The sequence below is a fragment of the Nilaparvata lugens genome, chromosome 14 (assembly GCF_014356525.2).
Source record: "Nilaparvata lugens isolate BPH chromosome 14, ASM1435652v1, whole genome shotgun sequence".
Classification (NCBI taxonomy): domain Eukaryota; kingdom Metazoa; phylum Arthropoda; class Insecta; order Hemiptera; family Delphacidae; genus Nilaparvata; species Nilaparvata lugens.
In genome coordinates this window covers 5083723-5104806 of record NC_052517.1, presented here as the reverse complement: position 1 = coordinate 5104806, position 21084 = coordinate 5083723, and the positions used below count along the sequence as shown (strand labels likewise).

Below are 21084 nucleotides of genomic sequence, written 5' to 3'. Positions count from 1 at the left end.
GTATTGTTGATCTAGTAAAACAAAAATTTTCTGAAAATATCAATTTTCAAGATAGTTATTCAATTTACTAAAAATAACTTTTAGTTGAGTTATTTTTGGTAAATTGAATAACTTTTTCAAAAATTGATATTTACAGAAAATTCTTGTTTTACTAGATCAACAATACCATGAAGAATCCATCCTCCAAATCTCATGGATTTATCTCTTACCGAATTTGAAATGTTCTGTCCCAAAAATTCAAACTTCAGTCGCTCATATCTCAAAAAGTAATGATAAAAAAAATGTTTTCCTGAGAAAACTTTTTCATTCTGATAGCTTGATGATATACAAATCGAAAAACTTAGAAGAGTATCACGAGTAGAAAGTTTATTTTTAGCCTTTGCACAGCCTTAAGCTGCATTTACACCAGAGTTATTAACAAAATGTTAATAACTTAATCCTTATAGATTCTATTAGATTGAACATAACTTATCATACACATGATGAACATATGTGTTTGTCAAGTTCCGTTCAATCTAATAGAATATATTAGGATTAAGTTATTAACATTTTGTTAATAACTTTGGTGTAAACGCAGCTTTACTATGATTATTAAACTATACATTGATTCACAGATAAATTTCCCCAAATTTTTCTGTATCAATTGGTTCCAAAATTGATTCACAAATAAAATGTATGTTGAAATTTCTCATCTTACAATTTTAATAGATTAATGACTATGATTAAACTATACAATTCTTCAAGAATACAATTGAACTTTCTCACCTTTCAATTCAAATAGATTGATTTTAAAATTCGTGAAATTATTTAAACTTTCTCTCCTTTTAATTCAAATTGATTGATTATAACTCACTATGATTAAACTATACATTGATTCACAGATAAATTTCCCCAATTTGTTTTATATCAATTGGTTCCAAAATTGATTCACAAATAAAATGTATGTTAAAATTTCTCATTTTTCAATTTCAATAGATTGATTATAACTTACTATGATTAAACTATACATTAATTCACAAATAATTTTTCCCAAAATTTTAATTTCAATTTATTCCTAATAACCTAGTAATATCATTATTTTATAAAATATACTATTTATTAATAAAGGCATCTGTAGTTGTTCATAGAAAGCGTATAATAAATGAATTATTCCAATAAATGGGTCTGTTACACTAAGCAACTATTTATTCCTATAATTTCTAAAAGGCTTGAATATTGATCATATATATTTCGCAAATACAATAAGAATACGCTTACCACATTATTTAAAAATTAATAACTATACTGGCACTGTTTAAAAAATTGATAAAAAATCATCAGCAATGATAGTGGCTCAAGTTAAAATGTTATGACAAATATACAACTACTTGAATTTAAAACAAAAAATACGATAGAAAGATTTGTAAATGATTTAAAAATATAATTGGATTATAAAACAATTTCAAGCAAAATAAGCTACGACAAAAATTAAGTACTGATTAAAATTGATCAAAATATTCGTTGTTTCAAGTGGAAACAGAAATTTGTGACTAGATGTTTTAGAAGTACTTTCAGAAAAATTTCAAATTTTTTGACCTCGGGTCAAAATTTAAATAAAATATAAATATGACAAAGAAGAATCACATTCCTATGACACAGACAATAACATTTATAGACACTTAAAAATTTGATTATTTTGCAAAAAATTTGTTCACCATTAATGTAGTTCTAAGAACCTTTGAGCTTTTTATTGTTCATTTATATTTTTCAAATAGTTCAATTGTCTTGATGTCAGATTTATAACATGATTAAACGTCTCATTACCCACGCACAAGTCTGAAGCTCTTTAGGGCATCACCCTCAACCGAAAATGTAAATACAAAACCAATAGAATAGTATTGTCTTACTAAATTTATTTTGTAAAATATATATTTTATTGGCAGAAATATATTTTAACCGAAGCCACTCTATGGTGGATAAAGCATTAATTTCTCAAAAGTATTTGATTATAACACTTTATTCAACATTATAGACTGACTTTTTAAATAATATTACTTCTTCAATAATGATTAGATCTAAATTTGAGCTGTGAATATATTGCATTTTCTTTTTGGTTGTTTTTTATCTATTGCACTGTCCAAAGATTGAACTAGGGCATATAAATAATATTTTTTCAATATTTTAGTTTTCAGTTATGTGTATAATTATTGTCAGTTGCATATTTAATTTCAAATCTTGTACTGTAAATAATTTCGAATTTTTTAATATATTTTTCAGTCTTCCAATAAGAAGGATGAGCTTTGTCAATATTTTCATGTTCGATTTTACAAGCTTTTTCACAACAAAAATTACTTTTATAATACTAATCTTATCACAAAATCTCAACAATATATAATTATAACAAACTATTTCACAAACAGATTTCTTCCTTTTTTTCTCTCCTTCCTCTTCTTTTTTTTCTTCTCCTTATTCTTCCTCAGCTTGTTCCTTATTCTCCTTATTCTTCCTTATTCTTTTATTTCTTGTTCAGCTTCTCCATTTTGATGCAAATAGAAGACAATGCAAAGGTTCCTCTTTTTTATTTTCTTCAACTTCATCTTCTTCTTCCTGCTCTCCTGTCTTCTTCTTCTTCTTCATCTTTATCTCCTTCTTCATCTTTATCTCCTTCTCCTTCTTTTTCTCCTGTCCTTCTTCTTCTTCTTCTTCTTGTTTTTCTCCTGTCTTCTTCTTCTTCTTTATCTCCTTCTCCTTCTTTTTCTTCTTCTCCTTCTCCTCCCCTTCTTCTTCTTCTTCATCTTCATCTTTATCTCCTTCTCCATCTTCTTATTTTTCTTCTCCTCCTGTCTTTTCTTGTTTTTTTTTTCTTCTTCTTCTTCTTCTTCTCCTTTCTTCTTCTTCTTTTTTTTCTTCTTCTGTCTTCTCCTGTCCTCTTCTTCTTCCTCTTCTTCTTCTTCTTCTTCTTCTCCTCCTTCTTCTTCATCTACATCTTCTTCTTCCCTAACTTCTACCTGTTGAGCCTCTCTATATTGGATGTGAATAAACCAATTCATTCGGTCAAAGTAAAGAATAAGAGTGTAAACTGTATTTATATTGGTTAAATTATTTCGTTTCAAGTTCATGATAGAATCTGTGATAGGATGATGAAAATCAATTCGATTAATTCATCATTTTCAGTATAGAATTCCCAAAATCAATAATAAAAATAGATATTTTCATTACCCTATATCAATATTATTTTTTCAAATATCGATATTTTTATCATAGGTGTTCATTATCGATATTTGGAAATATATCGATTAGAAAATATCGATATTTTAGAACATATCGATTAGAAAATAACGATATTTTAAAATATATCGATAAGAAAATATCGATATTTTAAAATAATATCGATATTTTTATTTATTGATTCATTATCGAGGTCTACCATGATTATTTATCATTCTTACCATAATTTATTTGATGTTTCAAGCTGTGATTGGATGATGTAGTGTGGTTGCCTGTACTATTGCAAACCGGGGAGGTAACATATATACAATGTCATTTTTGGCATCTTTCCTGAATCCAGCCAGCTCGGTTTCCGACGAGACTTCGACTCTAAGATGTCGACTCTTATTACCCAACATGCATTGGAACTTGTTGGCCACTGTTACAGTCAGGTCTTGCGCTCGTAATCTGCAATGAAAAATTGGAAAATTCATTGAAAAAGTTCGAATAGTTGAAGAAATTCGAAAAGCTCAATAATTGCAGGATAGCCAAGACGACTAAAGCTACGTTTACACTATGTAGCTATATACTACCTGGTATGCGGATCAATCACTCGATAAATTGGCGGAGCTTTGGACATATCAATGTCCATTCTTTCCGAAGAATGGACATTGATATGTCCAAAGCTCCGCCAATTTATGTAGATGCATAACAATTATCCATAGTTATTATATTACAAATTACTTTTTCATATCATATACTTTCAATAATTATTTTCTTAGTCTATATTATGTAAATTCATCTATAATTTTGCTGTATTGTAAGCTATTGTATATAAGTGTATAAGCCAGTATATATTGTAATCTACATAAATAAAGTACTCAATCAATCAATCAATCCCTTAAAGGTAGAGCCCGGAAGAACACCTTGATCAAATTTTATAGAGCCATGGCGATACCCACTTTGACTTACGGAAGTGAAGCATGGGTGCTGACAAGGAAGCTTGAACCAAGAATACAGTCAGCAGAGATGCGTTTCCTTAGACAAGTCAAAGGATGCACAAGAGAGGATCGGATTCGGAATGAAAATATGAGAAGAGAATGTGATGTCCAACCAGTGTTGAGTTTCATAAAAACATATAGAAATAAATGTGGTCAGATCATGTCCTTAGAATGCCTCAAGACCGTTTCCCATTGAATGCCCTACTTTCCACAAGCCAATAGGCAGAAGAAGTCTTGGTAGACCGAGGAAGAGATGGACGCCGGAACAGACTTGAAAAGCCTAATCCATGACGATGATGATGAATGAATGATTTGTACAAACCATGACATATCTTCTCATGCTATCTTTTCTCTATGTCTATGGCATTACCATAAATGATACAGTATCAACACACATTATACAGTATCAACACAATATGATACAGTATCACCACAATATGATACAGAATCATCTCAACTTGTTACACAACACCATAATTTGATACAAAACTTACAAACTTTGTATGAATTCTACAAACCATGGGATATCTCATGATTATTTTCACTATGATATCACTGTAAATGATACAGTATCATCACAATATGATACAGTATCATCTCAACTTGATACACAACACCATAATATGATACGAAACTTCCAAACTTTGAATGAATTCTACAAACCATGGGACATCTCATGATTATTTTCACTATGATATCACCGTAAATGATACAGTATCACCACAATATGATACAGTATCATCTCAACTTGATACACAACACCATAATTTGATACAAAACTTCCAAACTTTGAATGATTTCTACAAACCATGGGATATCTTCTCATGCTATCTTTTCTCTATGGTATTACCATAAATGATGCAGTATCAACACACATTATACAGTATCAACACAATATGATACAGTATCACCACAATATGATACAGAATCATCTCAACTTGTTACACAACACCATAGTTTGATACAAAACTTGCAAACTTTAAATTTGAAAATCTACTTCGTAAAAATACTTGAGGACTGAAAATTTTGTGAAGTGAACAACTACAAGACTCAACCTATTTCGGACTATGTGTAACCTTATCTAAATTTGGGAGAGGAATAGCACAAGGTTTCCTTATTTTTCCTCTCCCAATCATTTTGATAATGTACTTATTGTACAAATGAATAAAGAATTAATAAATGATTTCTACAAACCATGGGATATCTTCCTATGCTATCTTTTCTCTATGATAAAATGTACTCACTGTGAATATCTGGAGCACAGCGCCCCCACCAACTCGCCCACTCTGTCGTCATCTGTTTTCAAGGTCACCACGAGGTCATTGCCCTTGTTCGAGTGAATCACCATCAGCTGATCCTGTCCTGGACTTACACTCAGGCCTGTCACCTGATGACAAAATTATACAAAATGTATTAAACAAATTTTTTTCACTTTTTGTGTAGATGAGAAGTTGATATTGTGGTAATTATTCATATTGAATGAAAAAGACTAAGAAATTGTCAAAAAACCACTGATTTATTGATAATTAGAAAGACCGGTTTCGGTTATTACACCATTACACCAACAGAGAGTTTATCAGAGATTGACAATGGTGTAATAACCGAAACCGGTCTTTCTAATTATCAATAAATCAGTGGTTTTTTGACAATTTATAGTCTTTTTCATTCAATATTAAACAAATAATACAAATTATTAAACAATATGGGGGACCGAGCTTCGCTCTGGAGAAAAAAAGCATAAAAAATGTATTACAAGAGAAGAAATTGTAATAACATTCATAGTTCATACAGAAATGTAGGGCTATCTGCTTTGTGGAATGATAGACAAGGATGGCAACACCAATGTTAATCAAATACTGCCATTATAACGTGGACCCCACTATAGCAATTTCATTTCAATTTACATTAGAAATGAATATCGGGAACCGAGCTTCGCTCCGGAGTACAAAAGCATAAAACATGTATAACGAAAGAAGAATAGTTATTTGTGCAACTAGTGCGCAAAGTGACAGTTTGCTGCACCGAAAGAAACGTTTACGCCCGAGCCGTAGGCGAGGGCGGAATGGTTTCTTGAGTGCAGCAGAGGAACTTTGCGCACGTATTTCACATTAAGTTTTTCCTACAGTTACCATTGAATATGAAAAGTGGGTAATTATGGGTAAAATTGCCTGAAATGCATCAAATGTTTTTCTGTGTAATTTTATTATTGATAAAAACCTTAATCCTAAAATCCTAAAGTCCTCGTTGTCCTTGGTTATAATATATAATGAATAATAATTAGCGCGTTGTGCTTGGTTGCACCTCTGCTCACTATAGCAGCCACAGCAGTCACTGTTACCAACTTCATTTTGATTTTGCTGCACTGTTGCTCCATATAACCTACTAAGTATTTTGCGTTGCCATGTTGCAAATCTGGAGTGCAGAAAAATTTCTCCCGCACTAGAGCGGAAAAGTGATTCTTTGCGTTCTGTAATCAGTGCAGCAATGGCCACTTTTCAACGTAACTGTAGGAAAATTATATTAACATTCATACAGAAATGTTCTATCTAATCACAGTAAATTGAGATTAATTCCCAGAGGAATGCAAAAATTTCCCTCACAAAGACCCGGTTGCACAAAAGCCGGTTAAATTTTAATCCTGATTAACTTCACGTGAGAAAGGCCAAACAAATATGGGAAATTAAACCTATTGGAGGGAGGCAAAGAGGACGACCAAGAATAACGTTTGAAAACCATGTCGAAAGAATGGGGGCTGCTAGGGGTAAAAACTGACAGCAGATGAAAAGATAGGCTGAGGATCGTGGGGAGTGGAGACGCTGGGCCGAGGAATCTTCAAACCACCCTACGCTGTGAGGCAGAAGGGGATCGAGAAAGAAGAAGAAGAACTTCATGTGAACCAAATCAGAGAAGACCATTTCAAAAAGATGGATCTACTGGAATAATTCAGGATTGGAAATAACCTGCCTTTTTTCAACCGGCCCTAAGAACCTGATTAAATGATTACAAAAGCTCAACAGCTGAGTCATAATTTTGACACAGTCCCACACACATGAACTCGCCACTCACTTCCATCATCAACAGACGACGAAATAATTATTATCAGCTGTTTTTCCAAGGATGAATGATAATTATACTTTTTATGTCCTTCAGCGAGTTTTCCCAGGGTTGAGACCTAGTGCAATCGAATTTTCATATCATAAACCTACTTTGTACAATTCTCTAAAATGATCGTGTTTATATTTCACAGCTGGCTATTATACGTCATCTTATGAATTTCGGGGATGCAATATTCTGATTTTTCACATACTCACCTTTTTACTATCCACAGCTGTTTCAGTCAAGGATGAAAATTATCCTTTTTATGTCGTACAGCAAGTTTTTCCAAGGATGAGACCTAGTGCAATCGATTTTATATTATAAACCTACTATGTTCTGAATTTCGTGAGAATCGTTGGAGCCGTTTTCGAGATCTGGTGAAATACAAACATATAAACAGAAATTGCTCGTTTAATAGTAGAGCAGCTTCTCTTTGTCTCAGATACAGAGTAACGACCAGCAACGGTAACAGTTATTATACAGTTATTCAAAAGTATTCTTTGAGTATCGACCGGCTGATTGCGTGCCGAAAAGATTCAACTCGCGCATTATAAAATTGATATGTTTAGTTCTAGAAAATAAACCACATGTTTATGTTTTGTTCTAGAGATGGCGAATTAATTTAGAGTATTGAATATGAAGGGGTTAGGATTTATTTAGGTTATATTTAATAATGTTTCATAGGGGCAGGTTAGGTTTTTGCTTTAAAATTGAAATATGCTAGAAGGGGTAAGCCGTTCTTTGTGATGATGTGGCGCAATCACACAACTTTCCTTGCCGTTATGAAAATTGATCACCTGACGCTAGTGTGCACGCGCATCTCAAGTCTACTACTCAAAGATCCAAGCGAGCTGGTGACAGGACAATAACGCTGGAGACACACGAGGTCTGCTATCTCTTCATAGTGAATGATTCAGTAGAATCAACAGTTGCCAACAGTTTGCAATTGAATAATCACATTTTCTCGAATTTCGAGCTTATTTTAAATTTTAGGTGGAAATGTTACTGAACATTAATTGTAGAGATTTTCAAGCTCAATCTTTTCCTCTTGATTTTTTTTTGTTTAAATTGTATCTGAAGCCTGATAATTGGAAATCTATAATCAAACTTTGCATGGATGAAGCGGAGCTCCTGAAATTTTTACAGATATGGGACTTGTGGCAGTTGATAGAGCTTATCAATGACTGTTTTAGGTATGAATTTGATCAAAATCGTTGGAGCCGTTTTCGATAAAATCGCGAAAACCCCTGTTTTTGACAACATTTTCACCATTTTAGCCGCCATCTGGAATTGCATTTGCTCGAAATTGTTTGTGTCGGATCCTTATATTGTAAGAACCTAAAGTTTCAAATTTCAAGTCATTCCGTTAATTGGGAGATGAGATATCGTGTACACAGACACACATACACACACACACACACACACATACAGACCAATACCCAAAAAACACTTTTTTGGACTCAGGGGACCTTGAAACGTATAGAAATTTAGAATTTGAACCAAACCAAGGTGGGCTGTCCACTGGAACCGATTTCGTCCGAACTAGCATCGGCCGAAAACTACCGAACGATCCCCCAACAAAGAAAGCTATAGATGCTCGTCCATTGCAACAGGATCATACGGCCGTCTTCGGCCGCTCAATTTTTCGATCCGAATTGAATGGGATTTTCCGGCTCTATCTGGCCGAAGTCGAGCTGAGACAACAAAGTTCCTAACCTAAAATTGTTTCACAGTCTTGTTTGTGAATTTCTTCTGTTTTATAAAGTTGTAAATATGGACAATGAATAGTTGATAAGTTTGGTTCAAGGGCATGTTCCATTGTGGGATATGCGAGACAAAAGATATCATCGTCGTGATGTTCAAAGGAATCTGTAGACAAAGATTACTGAACAAATAGGATCTGAAGATAAGATTATTAAAATGAATAACTAATTCAGTGGATATTTGTTTATTCAATTTTCAAAATCTCAATATAATCATTGTTTATGAAAAATTTTGGTGGCTATGACAGTAGTTAATTCAATAATTGACAACTAGACTAACGTTAACGGTTCTAATAGACGACCATATTCGGCCGAACTAACGGTCGACAGATTCGTCCGATCCAACGGCCGAATGGATCTGTTGAATACGGTTCCAGTGGACGGTTACCCTAAGGCGATGAGCTAACCTACATTAAACCAAACTAACCATACCTATCTTTTTTATCTCTTTTCTGTATAGGGCTACTTGTAATATAAATATAAAGAAAATAAAAATCTCAGTACCCTTTCTACTTTGCTTGCCCTATTACCATAGGTAAGGAAAGTATTGCTTTCCGAAAAAAATTAAGGTACCCCAATTTCTAAATTTCTATACGTTTCAAGGTCACCTGAGTCCAAAAAACTGGTTTTTGGGTATTGGTCTGTATGTGTGTGTGTGTGTGTGTGTGTGTGTGTGTGTGTGTGTGTGTTGTGTGTGTGTGTGTGTGTGTATGAGTGTATGTGCGTCTGTGTACACGATATCTCATCTCCCAATTAACCGAATGACTTGAAATTTGGAACTTAAGGTCCTTTCACTATAAGGATCCGACACGAACAATTTCGATCAAATGCAATTCAAGATGGCGGCTAAAATGGTGAAAATGTTGTCAAAAACAGGGTTTTTCGTGATTTTCTCGGAAACGGCTCCAACGATTTTGATCAAATTCATACCTAAAATAGTCATCGATAAGCTCTATCAACTGCCACATGTCCCATATCTGTAAAAATTTCAGGAGCTCCGCCCCATCAATGCAGATAGAATCCCAATTATCAGGCTTCAGATACAATTGAAACAAAAAAAATCAAGTGGAGTAGATTGAGCATGAAAATCTCTACAATTAATGTTCAGTAACATTTTCACCAAAAATTGAAAATAAGCTTTAAATTCAAGAAAATGTGATTATTCAATTGCAAATTATTGTTGATTCTAATAAATCATTCACTATGAAGAGATAGCAGACCTCATGTGTGTCTCCAGCGTTATTACCCTGTCACCAGCTGGCACAAATCTTTGAATAGTAGACTTGAGATGCGCGGGAACACTAGCGTCAGGTGATCAATTTTCATAAAGGCAAGGAAAGTTTGTGAGTGCGCCACACCAGATTTTTTTGAAATATTTCAAAAAAAGGGTACTGAGATTTTTATTTTCTTTATATTTATAACCATACCTATCCTACACAGAACTAACCTAACATAAGCTCACTAACCTCCTGTATAGGCATGCCTCTCTTCATTGGCTTGAACTTCTGGACATCCATTTTGTAGATCTCGTAATCAGTGACCAACAGCGCCCTCATTGCACATTTGTTGAACTTGTTGGTCTTAGTGACAAAGCAGGAGAACATGACTCGGTTGAAGTGGTGCGTGGCCTTGAGGTGGGCCACCGATGCGTTGTAGATGTGATAGGCGGGGTTCTCCGGTTGCAGGGCCAGGTAGTCGCCCATCCACTGCCGGCTGTGTCCCCAGCTGTGGCGTTTGTTGCGCAGGGCTACTGCTGCCGCCAGCTGTAACAGAAATGAGGTTAGGTTTAGGTAAAGTAATAATAATAATAATAATAAATTAATTTATTCTTCCAATTTATACATTACACATCAGAAATTATGAATAATACAGTAGATATATAACAACAACAATCTTGCAAATTATAAAAAATAAAGATAATAAAAATAATACAATTACACGTTGTACAAAGAAATCACAATAATTCATTTACATCAAAAGAAGAATAAATAATTTCAAGTACCCCGAGGACTAAAAGTCCTGTTTGGGGCACCTTCATATTTTTAATTAAGAAAGAAGAAAAACAATGAATAATTTTGCCGAGTCGGAACTTGCATAATATGACAGGGTGAGGAATTTTAGTTTAGAAAATACATGTATATTAAATTTTTATCTACTTTCCCTTCATTTAAAAAGAATAACCAACAATCAATGCACATTCCAGGCAATTAGCAGACTAATAAATTTCATTTTATAAATTTCTGTCCATAATTATCAACATTTTAGAAAAATTACTCATGTAGCCTAAATAATAATATTATCTTCACACAATTTCCAAGAGAGAGAGAGAAGACATTCATCCAATGGAACCCGTAAATTCATATCTATTCTACTCTTGAGAATAAACTCTCCACATAATTTTGTAATAGAAGCCAAGCTTTTACTTCATTTTTAAAATGTTTTTTATTATTGATTTGCTTCAATTCTACCGGCAAGTTGTTGAATGTTTGGGGGGGCTACATACAAGTAAAATCATGTAGCACCCCCCCCCCCCACGAAAGTGAGGTTATGGTTTGATCATATTGAATATGAGGGTAAGTCAAATATTATCCGCAATATAGGTATATTTTTGTTTATGTTGGCAGTACTGTCCTTTTGCGTTGTTTATTCGTTGTTATGTCTATGGATATTTCAAGCTACTAGGTTAGTTTTGTTATCGCTGCCGTGTTGTTAATAAAGGCCGCTCCACTTTCTATTTGCACCAAAGAAGAACAACGTTCAGTGATCCGTTTTTTGTGGTCGGAAGGTGTATCAGGGGCCGAAATTCATCGAAGACTTTTGGTAGAGTACGGAAACATTGTTTGCCACAACGAAGTGTCTATGGATGGATTGAACAATTCAGAAATGGTCGCACAAGTGTACGCAAAATGAAGAAGCTGGACAACCAGTTACCGCCACAAACGAGGAAAACATTGGGCCATATGAATAAAGTTGAGCATTTGCTTATACTTCTAAAATATGGAGCATTTGCTTCATTTTCTATGAATAAACGTGAGCAAAACCTTTTGCTCATGCTCATCAAAAAAATAGTTTGAGCATTTGCTCAAAAGTAAAAGCTTTTGCTCAAAGTTGTATGAATAAACTAGAGAATTTGCTCAACTTTTGAAGCAAACGCTTCAAAAAAGGTGAGTCTAGTCTAGAGCAGCTTATCACCTTCTGCTCATAATAAATGGCTCAACTAATTCGTATGAGGAAGAGGAAACTATACCAGATACGATCACAACCAATAGTTGAGAACTATAAAACTCTTCTTAGATTCAACCATGATATATATCACCATTATCCCTACAAAAGAATAAATACAAAAGATAGCTACCTGTTATAAAGATAGCCATCACAAAATAGGAAATAGGCATTTAAGAAAATGAGAGTGTAGACGATTATAAGAAGGCTATTGATATTATAAGTATATGCTAAAGATTATTATAGAGATGACATTTTTCACGCTATTATTTCAAAATTCTAAACTAAACTAACCTAAAACTCTATTCATAATCATAAATAGAAAACAGAGCAGACGACGCAAACACAAGCGGTGCACCCTACTTGCATATTTAGCGCTTCCGTAAGCTATAAAAACAAAGTAAGGTTACAAAAGCGAATCAGCTGATGAAAAATCTTTAAAATACGAGCATTTGCTCCAGAGTTCAGGAGCATAAGGTGAGAGTATAAAGTACAGCTTATTCATAAAAAATGAGCAAATGCTTTTGCTTCTACCTTTTGCTCATGAGCAAAACCTTATGCTCCATGCTCTTGCTCATGAGCATTTGCTCTAGTTTTATTCATATGGGCCATAGTGCGTTCAGGTGAAATGATTCTGGTCCATTACTGGAACATTATCAGGGAAGGGGCACAACAATAAACAGTGTAGTTACAGTGAGATGCTTACTGCTAAGCTGAGGCCTGCAATTCTAAAAAAAACGCCGAGGACTGCTGTCAAAAGGCGTTGTGTTGTTGCCCGTCCGCAAACAGCTGCCCACACTGCAGAAACTCAATTTTGACGTATTGGATCATCCTCCATTTAGTCCCGATCTCACTCCATCTTATATAATTGATCTTAATTCATCTTATAACATCTTCCAATAATTGAAGACAGTGTTAAAGTGTCCTCTTCAACAAAATTCCTGGGACTTATAATAGATCAGAGTTTCACTTGGAAGGAGCATATTCAGGTCCTTGCAAAAAAACTAAATCAAGCTTATTTTGTAATTCTCACCCTCTCTCACTCACTAGACAGAAACACCCTATTGGCCGTCTACTACGCATATGTCTACTCATATCTGAGCTATGGAACCATTTTCTGGGGAAATTCTGTTGATGGCGGGAAAATTTTTATAATCCAGAAAAAAATAGTAAGAGTCATTTGTGGATTGAGATCAAGAGATTCTTGCAAAGCATTATTCAAAAACCTGAACATTCTAACGCTGCCATCTATCAATTGTTGGTTTTTGTTAAACAGAATTTAGATAAATTTCAATTCTGCACGGATAATCAAGGGTATAATACACGTTATAGTAGTCTCATTGCTTTTCCAGTACATAGGCACATAGCTCTAGAAAAAACTCCATTCTACTCTGGAATACGTTATTTTAATAAACTACCTGCAGCCATCAGAAATCTAGATTCAATAAACAAATTCAAACTAACAGTCAGAAAAATGTTAGTAGAGAAAGCCCTACTTACTCTGCTGCCGAATTTTAATTTGTGAAAAGGGTCTGTAGAGTGTAACTTAACTTTTTGTGACTTTCATTTCCATGTGAATTTGATGAGATACATCATAGAGTGTATTTATTTATTTTACTTCCAAGAAGTTAGAACCGTCTTTTAAATATAATTTTGTTCTAGTATTGACATGTCACCAGTCAAATGAGTGTTACTCAAAAATTGATGTAATGTGACGATAAATAAATGAAAATGAAATGAAATCTGATTTTCACTTGTTTGATCCACTCAAACTACCAATTACTTTTGGTAGAGAGTTAGTGGGGAGGATATTTTTAATATTCTTTCCAAAGAATGGACATTGATATGTCCAAACCTCTGCCAATTTATGTAGATGCATAACAATATAATTATTATCTATAGTTATCATATTACAAATTGCTTTTTCATATCATATACAGTTCAACAATTATTTTCTTAGTCTATATAATGTAAATTCATCTATAACTTTGCTGTATTGTAAGCTAATGTATATAAGTGTATAAGACAGTATATATTGTAATCTACATAAATAAAGTACTCAATCAATCAATCAATCAATCAAAGAGCAATTAAGGGCCGTAGATTTTCATCAGGCGAAGCATTGAAATAAGCGGTGCGTTCCTGGCTCACATCTCAACCCAAAACCTTCTTCCATGAGGGTATCAGGGAACTTGAACAAAGTTGGACCAAGTGCATTGAAAAGCAAGGGGACTATACGTCGAAAAATGATGTACATGAAAGTTTCCTATTTGATTTCAATAAAATTTTACAACTATATTGCGGATAATTATTGACTCACCCTCGTATACCTGCAATTGCACGCTTGGTTTTTCTTAACCAGGCACGCAGGTGAGAAACTGGAGGATGAGGAGGAGTGGCGGAGAAGTTGGTGGAGGAGGAAGAGAAGAAAATATGGATGTAGAGTTTGTAATGAAAAATTTAGAAAACAAATTTTGAATCAAATGAAGAATCAAGTGTACTAACCTTCATCCTGAGCTGGGGCCATTCTGACCTCGGGTAGGGCCTGAGGATCATGGTGGCCCTCCATCGGTCGCAGATGGCCCTCAGCATGGGCTCATGTCTGCGAGTGGCGATCGAAGATGGCGGCCATGCCAGGCTCTTGCCGTAGTCACGCATCTTCTTAGCTGGCCTGTAACAGACCAATTTTGAATGAACCAGTATTCAAAAACGTTTCTAAATCACAAATAATTGAGTGATAGATAGATAAAAATAAAACTGCTTCACACAGATTCTTCATGAATGAGAGAGTTACAATGTATCACCAACAATGGAAAGAGCATGTTGAACGAATGTCAGCTGATAGGCTGTGTTGTGCTATAAGGACCTAACTCAAAAAAGCTCCTTGTGTATCTTTTAGAATGCAACACGTTGCTTTTGAGAAGATACAAAAGAGCATCTGCTGTTTATGGAAAGATACATTAAAGCTCCTTGTGTATCTTTCAGAATGCAACACGTTGCTTTTGAGTGGATACAAAAGAACATCTGTTGCTTATGGAAAGATACATTTTCAATAATGTTGGATGTATTTGTTTGGGTAGTATTGTAGTCTAGTGGCCCTCCAACAATAGGCAAAGCTACAGCACCCGGACTATAATTTGTATTGATGAATGTTTCAGTGTCACCAACAATAGAAAGAGAGAGCATGTTGAACGAATGTCAGCTGATAGGCTGTGTTGTGCTGGAAGTACCTAACTCCAAAAAGCTCCTATAGTGAGGTCCACGTTATAATGGCAGTGGATAAAGAATAGCGATGCCGATTCTCTTCATCAATTAATTATATTTCTACACTGTCAAAAACATAATTGGCATCGTTGTGAACCTAGAAAAGGATAGTACAACCGGCTTTGTCGAATGATAGACAAGGATAGCAAAACCAAAGTTGATCAAATACTGTCATTATAAAGGTGCCTACAGACTTTCGCTCTGCTCCGCAACCGAAAGTCACTCCAGCAGAGCGATTGATGATCGACCGGGGAGCAAGAGTGGTTCGACCGGGGAACGCGAGAAGATTCAACATCTTCCGTAACGTTCATGATGGGTGCGTGGGCGGAGCGACTGTGGTTCGATGGTGGTACGAGGGCGGTACGAGGGAGGAGCGTGCTCGGTGCGGGTTGGAAGCACGAATATGTGTACGCAGCTTAACGTGGACCTCACTATAGTGTATCTTTCGGATGCAACACGTTGCTTTTGAGAAGATACAAAAGAGCATCGGTTGCTTATGGAAAGATACTTTAAAGCTTCTTGTGTATCTTTTTTGATTCATCACGTTGCTTTTGAGAAGATACAAAAGAGCATCTGCTGTTTATGAAAAGATACATTAAAGCTCCTTGTGTATCTTTTAGAATGCAACACGTTGCTTTTGAGAAGATACAAAAGAGCATCGGTTGCTTATGGAAAGATTCATTTTCAAAAATGAAATTCACGAATTGATTGAAACAAAAAAAAAGCTTAGGCCTACTTGAGAATATCGTGGTAATTTTACGAAGATTATAAGAAGGAGGAGTAGGATAAGAAGGAGGTGGAGGACGAGGAAATGAGGAGGAGGAGGAGGAGGAGGAGGAGGAGGCGAAGAAGAAAATCTGTGAAAGGAGGAGAGCGACTGTAAAGAAAATATATGATTTTATTACAGTAGAGTATGCTGTAAACAAAGACCTTAAAGATGCATAGACTCACATACAGCGCTAGTGTCGTACTTGGAATTGAAATCGGCCATTGAGGGGGCAACCTATAAGATTATTACATACCAATGCCTTTGTAATCTATAATATTACACATATATAATATCTCGAGCTAAAATACCCCAATGGCGGCCTTCAATTTCAAGTAAGAGCTATCATTGTGAAGGCATAGGCATTGTGGGTCTATATCTCTTTAAAGTCTTTGGCTGTAATGAGAATCTTATGTTTATTTGTTCTACAATCAGCTGTTTACCGGATTGATTTCATTCATGGAAAACATCTGAAATTAAATGACTATGATAGAAAAATTGTCATGAAAAAAATTCCTGATTCGAAACTTGTAAACTAGGTTATGTTTATAGAATGCATGTACTAATGACATTAGTAGTAATGTCACCACAAGCAGGTAATGTTTTCTGTTTCTCAATTATCCTTTTCTAGACTATTATGACAAAAGATTAGTGTAAATTACTTGGACGTGAATGTATTTTGCAGTTCTCGAATGAAGTAATTCTAGTCTCGGCTAAGGTGTAAGTGCACGTCTAGTGCCAACATACCTATTATCACATTTTTGGTTGGGATCGATTTAGTATGTTATTTTGAGCACAAAATCACAAAAATTAAACGGCGCTCACTATTGTTTTTCAAATAAACTAAGTTCAAAGTAGCACAATTTTACATGCATTTAACCTATGAGTAGCAGCCATTTTGATTATTTTTAAATCATCAAATTATGATATTCCTAATCTGAGTTTTCCTAACCCAAAGCTTTTCCTAACATAAGCTTTCCTAACATAAAGCTTTTCCTAACCTAAAGCTTTTCCTAACCTACAGCTTTTCCTAACCTTAGCTACTTATGGTTGCTACTTATAGGTTAAATGCATGTAAAGTTCTGCTACATTGAACTTAGTGTATTTTAAAAACAATAGTGAGCGCCGTTTAATTTTTGTGATTTTGTGCTCAAAATAACATACTAAATCGATCCCAACCAAAAATTTGATGACAGGTATGTTGGCACTAGACGTGCACTTTAGCCCTCGGCTAACGCCTCGACTAGAAACATCATTCTCGCCTGCAAATGGCCCCTTCCCGTCCTTGTGACATAAGATACTATTAAAGTGACCAAAAACTTATAGAAATGCTGAAAATGAAAATAAACTCACCTAAACGTGTGACTGAGTTTGGTGACATACGACCTAATCTTGTAGCGTCTATAGTGATTCATAATCGCCAGGGCCGCCTTCATTTTCCTGTATTTGAGCCTGCATAGCAGACCTCGCATCTGCTTTTGCAGCAATATTACAATGCCATCTATCAGCTCTGCTCTCATGGCTTCCAGGGTGAACAGGGTGTTGGGGCTTCTAATGAATATCTTTGTGTGACCGTACTTCACGTCTCCACTGTATCCTTTCTCCTCGATCAGATGTCTCACTGCATCCTCGTCGGACCCGTTACGGAAGTTGGGCCATGTGAATTGTGATATCATTTTGTATCTGAAAATGATGATAATGAATTATTATACACATGGATGATGAATAATTAATGAAAATATAATCTAAAATAAATATAATAAAATATATTATCTGAAAATATAAAAATAAAATAAATCAATAAATAGATACGGTAATTTATATAAAATATAATTATATAATTTATAATTTATTATTATAATTTATATAAAATATAATTATAAAATATAATCTAATATAAATATAATAAAATATTTATCTGAAAATATAAAAATAAAATAAATGAATAGATACGGTAATTTTATTTACACCATAGAATAGGCCAGGTGAATATTGTGATATCATTTTTATCTGAAAATGATGAATAATGAATGTATATTCACACCATAAAATGGGCCAAATAAATTGAGAAATCATGTTGTATCTGAAAATGATAAATAATGAATTATTATACACATGAATGATGAATAATTAATGCATATTTACACTATAAAATAGACCAGGTAAATTGGGATATCATTTTTATCTGAAAATGATGAATAATGAATAATACATTTGAATAATGAATGTATATTCACACCATAAAATGGGCCAAGTAAATTGGGAAATCATGTTGTATCGGGAAATGATGAATAATGAATTATTATATACATAAATGATGAATAATTAATGCATATTTACAATATAAAATAAGCCAGGTGAATTGTGATATCATTTTATATCTGAAAATGATTGATAATAAATTATTATACACATGAATGATGAATGCATATTTACACTATAAAATAGGCCAGGTAAATTGGGATGTCATTTCGTATCTGAAAATGATGGATAATGAATTATTATACACATGAATGATGAATAATTAATGCATATTTAACTATAAAATAGACCAGTTGAATTGGGATATCATTTTGTATCTGAAAATTATTATGAATAATGAATTATACACATGAATAATGAATGTATATTTATAATTATTATTCAACGAAAATCCTAAATAAATGCTGTAAATCACCCCGAAAACTTCTGCTACTGCAAATATTAAAAACAGGGTAAACAGCTAGATGGAGGAGATTCGATGAAAAGCTACTATACAAAAATTATTTGCCAGCCGGGAATCGAACAAGGTACCTCCTAATTGCTAGTCAGGAATGACTAGCACAAAACTGACAATCTCTGGATAGCAGCGCTCATTTTATACGAAGCCATAGCGGCCAGCCAGTCTACAGATGGAAATTAATGAGATAGTCCTATTGCATTTATTGAAATGCTTATTAATGAATAATTTATTATATTAAAAGAAAATCTAAATTGAATGCTGTGAATCACCCTGAAGACTTCTGCTACTGCTATAGTATCTTACGTAACAAGGACGGGAAGGGGCCTTTTGCAGGCGAGAATGATGTTTCTAGTCGAGGCGTTAGACGAGACTAGAATTTCATTCGAGCACTGCAAAAGACATTCACGTCCAAGTAACTTACACTATTTTTTGTCATAATAATCTAAACAAGAATAATTGAGAAATAGAAAACATTACCTGCTTGTTCTGACGTTACTAAATGCATTAACCTAGTTTACAAATTCCGAATAAGGAATTTTGTGGAAGTTGACAAAACTTATGGAAGTAGTCATTCAATTGAAGCTGTTTTCCATGCATGAAATCAATCCGGTAAACCAGTGGTTCTCAAAGTGTGCGGCGCGACCCCCAAGAGGGGCGCGATGAATGCTCAGGGGGGCCCCCCGCAAAGCTTGGTTGGAAAATTATTTAAATTTACTTCTAAAATAATTACGATAAGCAATCTTTCTACTTTTAAAATTCCACTTGAAAATATTTTAATGAGAACTTGAATGGTTTGGCATGAATTCAAAACCGATTCAAATTCTCAATCAATGAGTGTTCCCGCAACATGATAGAAAATGAAAACCTCATTGATCTCCAAGGTGACTATGCGCTTAAAATGGAGTTTGAAGAATATTCTCTTACATCCTTCTGGATTGATGTGCAAAAGGAACACCCAATTTTGAGTGAAAAGGCATTGAAGATATTGACTCCATTTGCGACAACATATTCGTGTGAAACTGGGTTTACTGCTCTAACTGCCATGAAAAGTAAATTTACATCAAGACTGGATGTGATGTGACCCAGGAACTTGGAGTAGCGTAATCAGAGCTGACACCTATTTTCAACAAACTCTGTGCGTAAAAAACAAGCTCATCCTTCACACTGAAGCTCTATTTATTGTTAATAGCTATGATAAACAAAAGTAACAACTATGTACTATAGTAGCTTTAGTACCTGAATAAATTATAATTGTTTGTATAGAATTTGTTGTTATATGTAGGGGGGCCCGGCTAAAAGCTGAATTATGCAGGGGAGCTCGAAGTAAAAAGTTTGAGAACCACTGCGGTAAACAGCTGTTTGCAGAACGAATAAACATTGATTGTCATTACAGAATACTCTACTGTAATGAAACCATATGTTTTATTTATAGTCGAGTATGTTTCCTTGCCCCGAAACAGGAACAGCAAAACTGCTACAAAAAAACCACCTTCAGCACTCCAGGTGGAAGTTTTGTCAACTTCCACAAAATTCCTGATTCCGAATTTGTAAACTAGGTTATGTTTATAGAATGCATGTAGTATAGTGACGTCAGCAGAAGCAGAAATGTTTTCTATTTCTCGATTATTCTTCTTTAGATTATTATGACAAAAAATAGTGTAAGTTACTTTGACGTGAATGTCTTTTGCATTGCTGAAATGAAATTCTAGTCTCGGCTAACGCCTCGACTAGAAACATCATTCTCGCCTGCAAAAGGCCCCTTCCTATCCTTGTTATGTAAAGGTGCGTACAGACTTTCGCTCTGCTCCGCAACCGAACGTCACTCCAGCAGAGCGATTGATGATCGACCGGGGAGCAACAGTGGTTCGACCTGGGAACGCGAGAAGATCTAACATCTTCCATAACGTTCATGATGGGTGCGTGGGCGGCGCGACTGTACTTCGATGGGGGAACGAGGGCGGTACGAGAGCGGTACGAGGGAGGAGCGTGCTCGGTGCGGGTTGGAAGAGCGTATATGTGTACGCAGCTTGAGATACAATTAAAGACGAGGCTTTAGTCGAGACT

At 34.7% G+C, this 21084-nt stretch overlaps 1 protein-coding gene across 2 annotated transcripts in view; it reads right to left on the bottom strand.

Moving 5' to 3' along the window:
• Positions 1–2894: 2894 nt before the first annotated feature.
• LOC111049656 (unconventional myosin ID) overlaps positions 2895–21084 on the bottom strand; it is a 55118-nt gene continuing 36928 nt past the window's right edge. For both annotated transcript variants that reach the window (XM_039440594.1, XM_039440593.1), the window contains 5 exons: positions 17652–17981; positions 14774–14939; positions 10513–10809; positions 5432–5574; positions 2895–3654 (listed from right to left, as the gene is read on the bottom strand). In XM_039440594.1, the coding sequence (XP_039296528.1) occupies positions 3447–3654; positions 5432–5574; positions 10513–10809; positions 14774–14939; positions 17652–17981 (1144 nt within the window). In that variant the 3' untranslated portion in view covers positions 2895–3446. The remainder of the gene's footprint in view (positions 3655–5431; positions 5575–10512; positions 10810–14773; positions 14940–17651; positions 17982–21084) is intronic.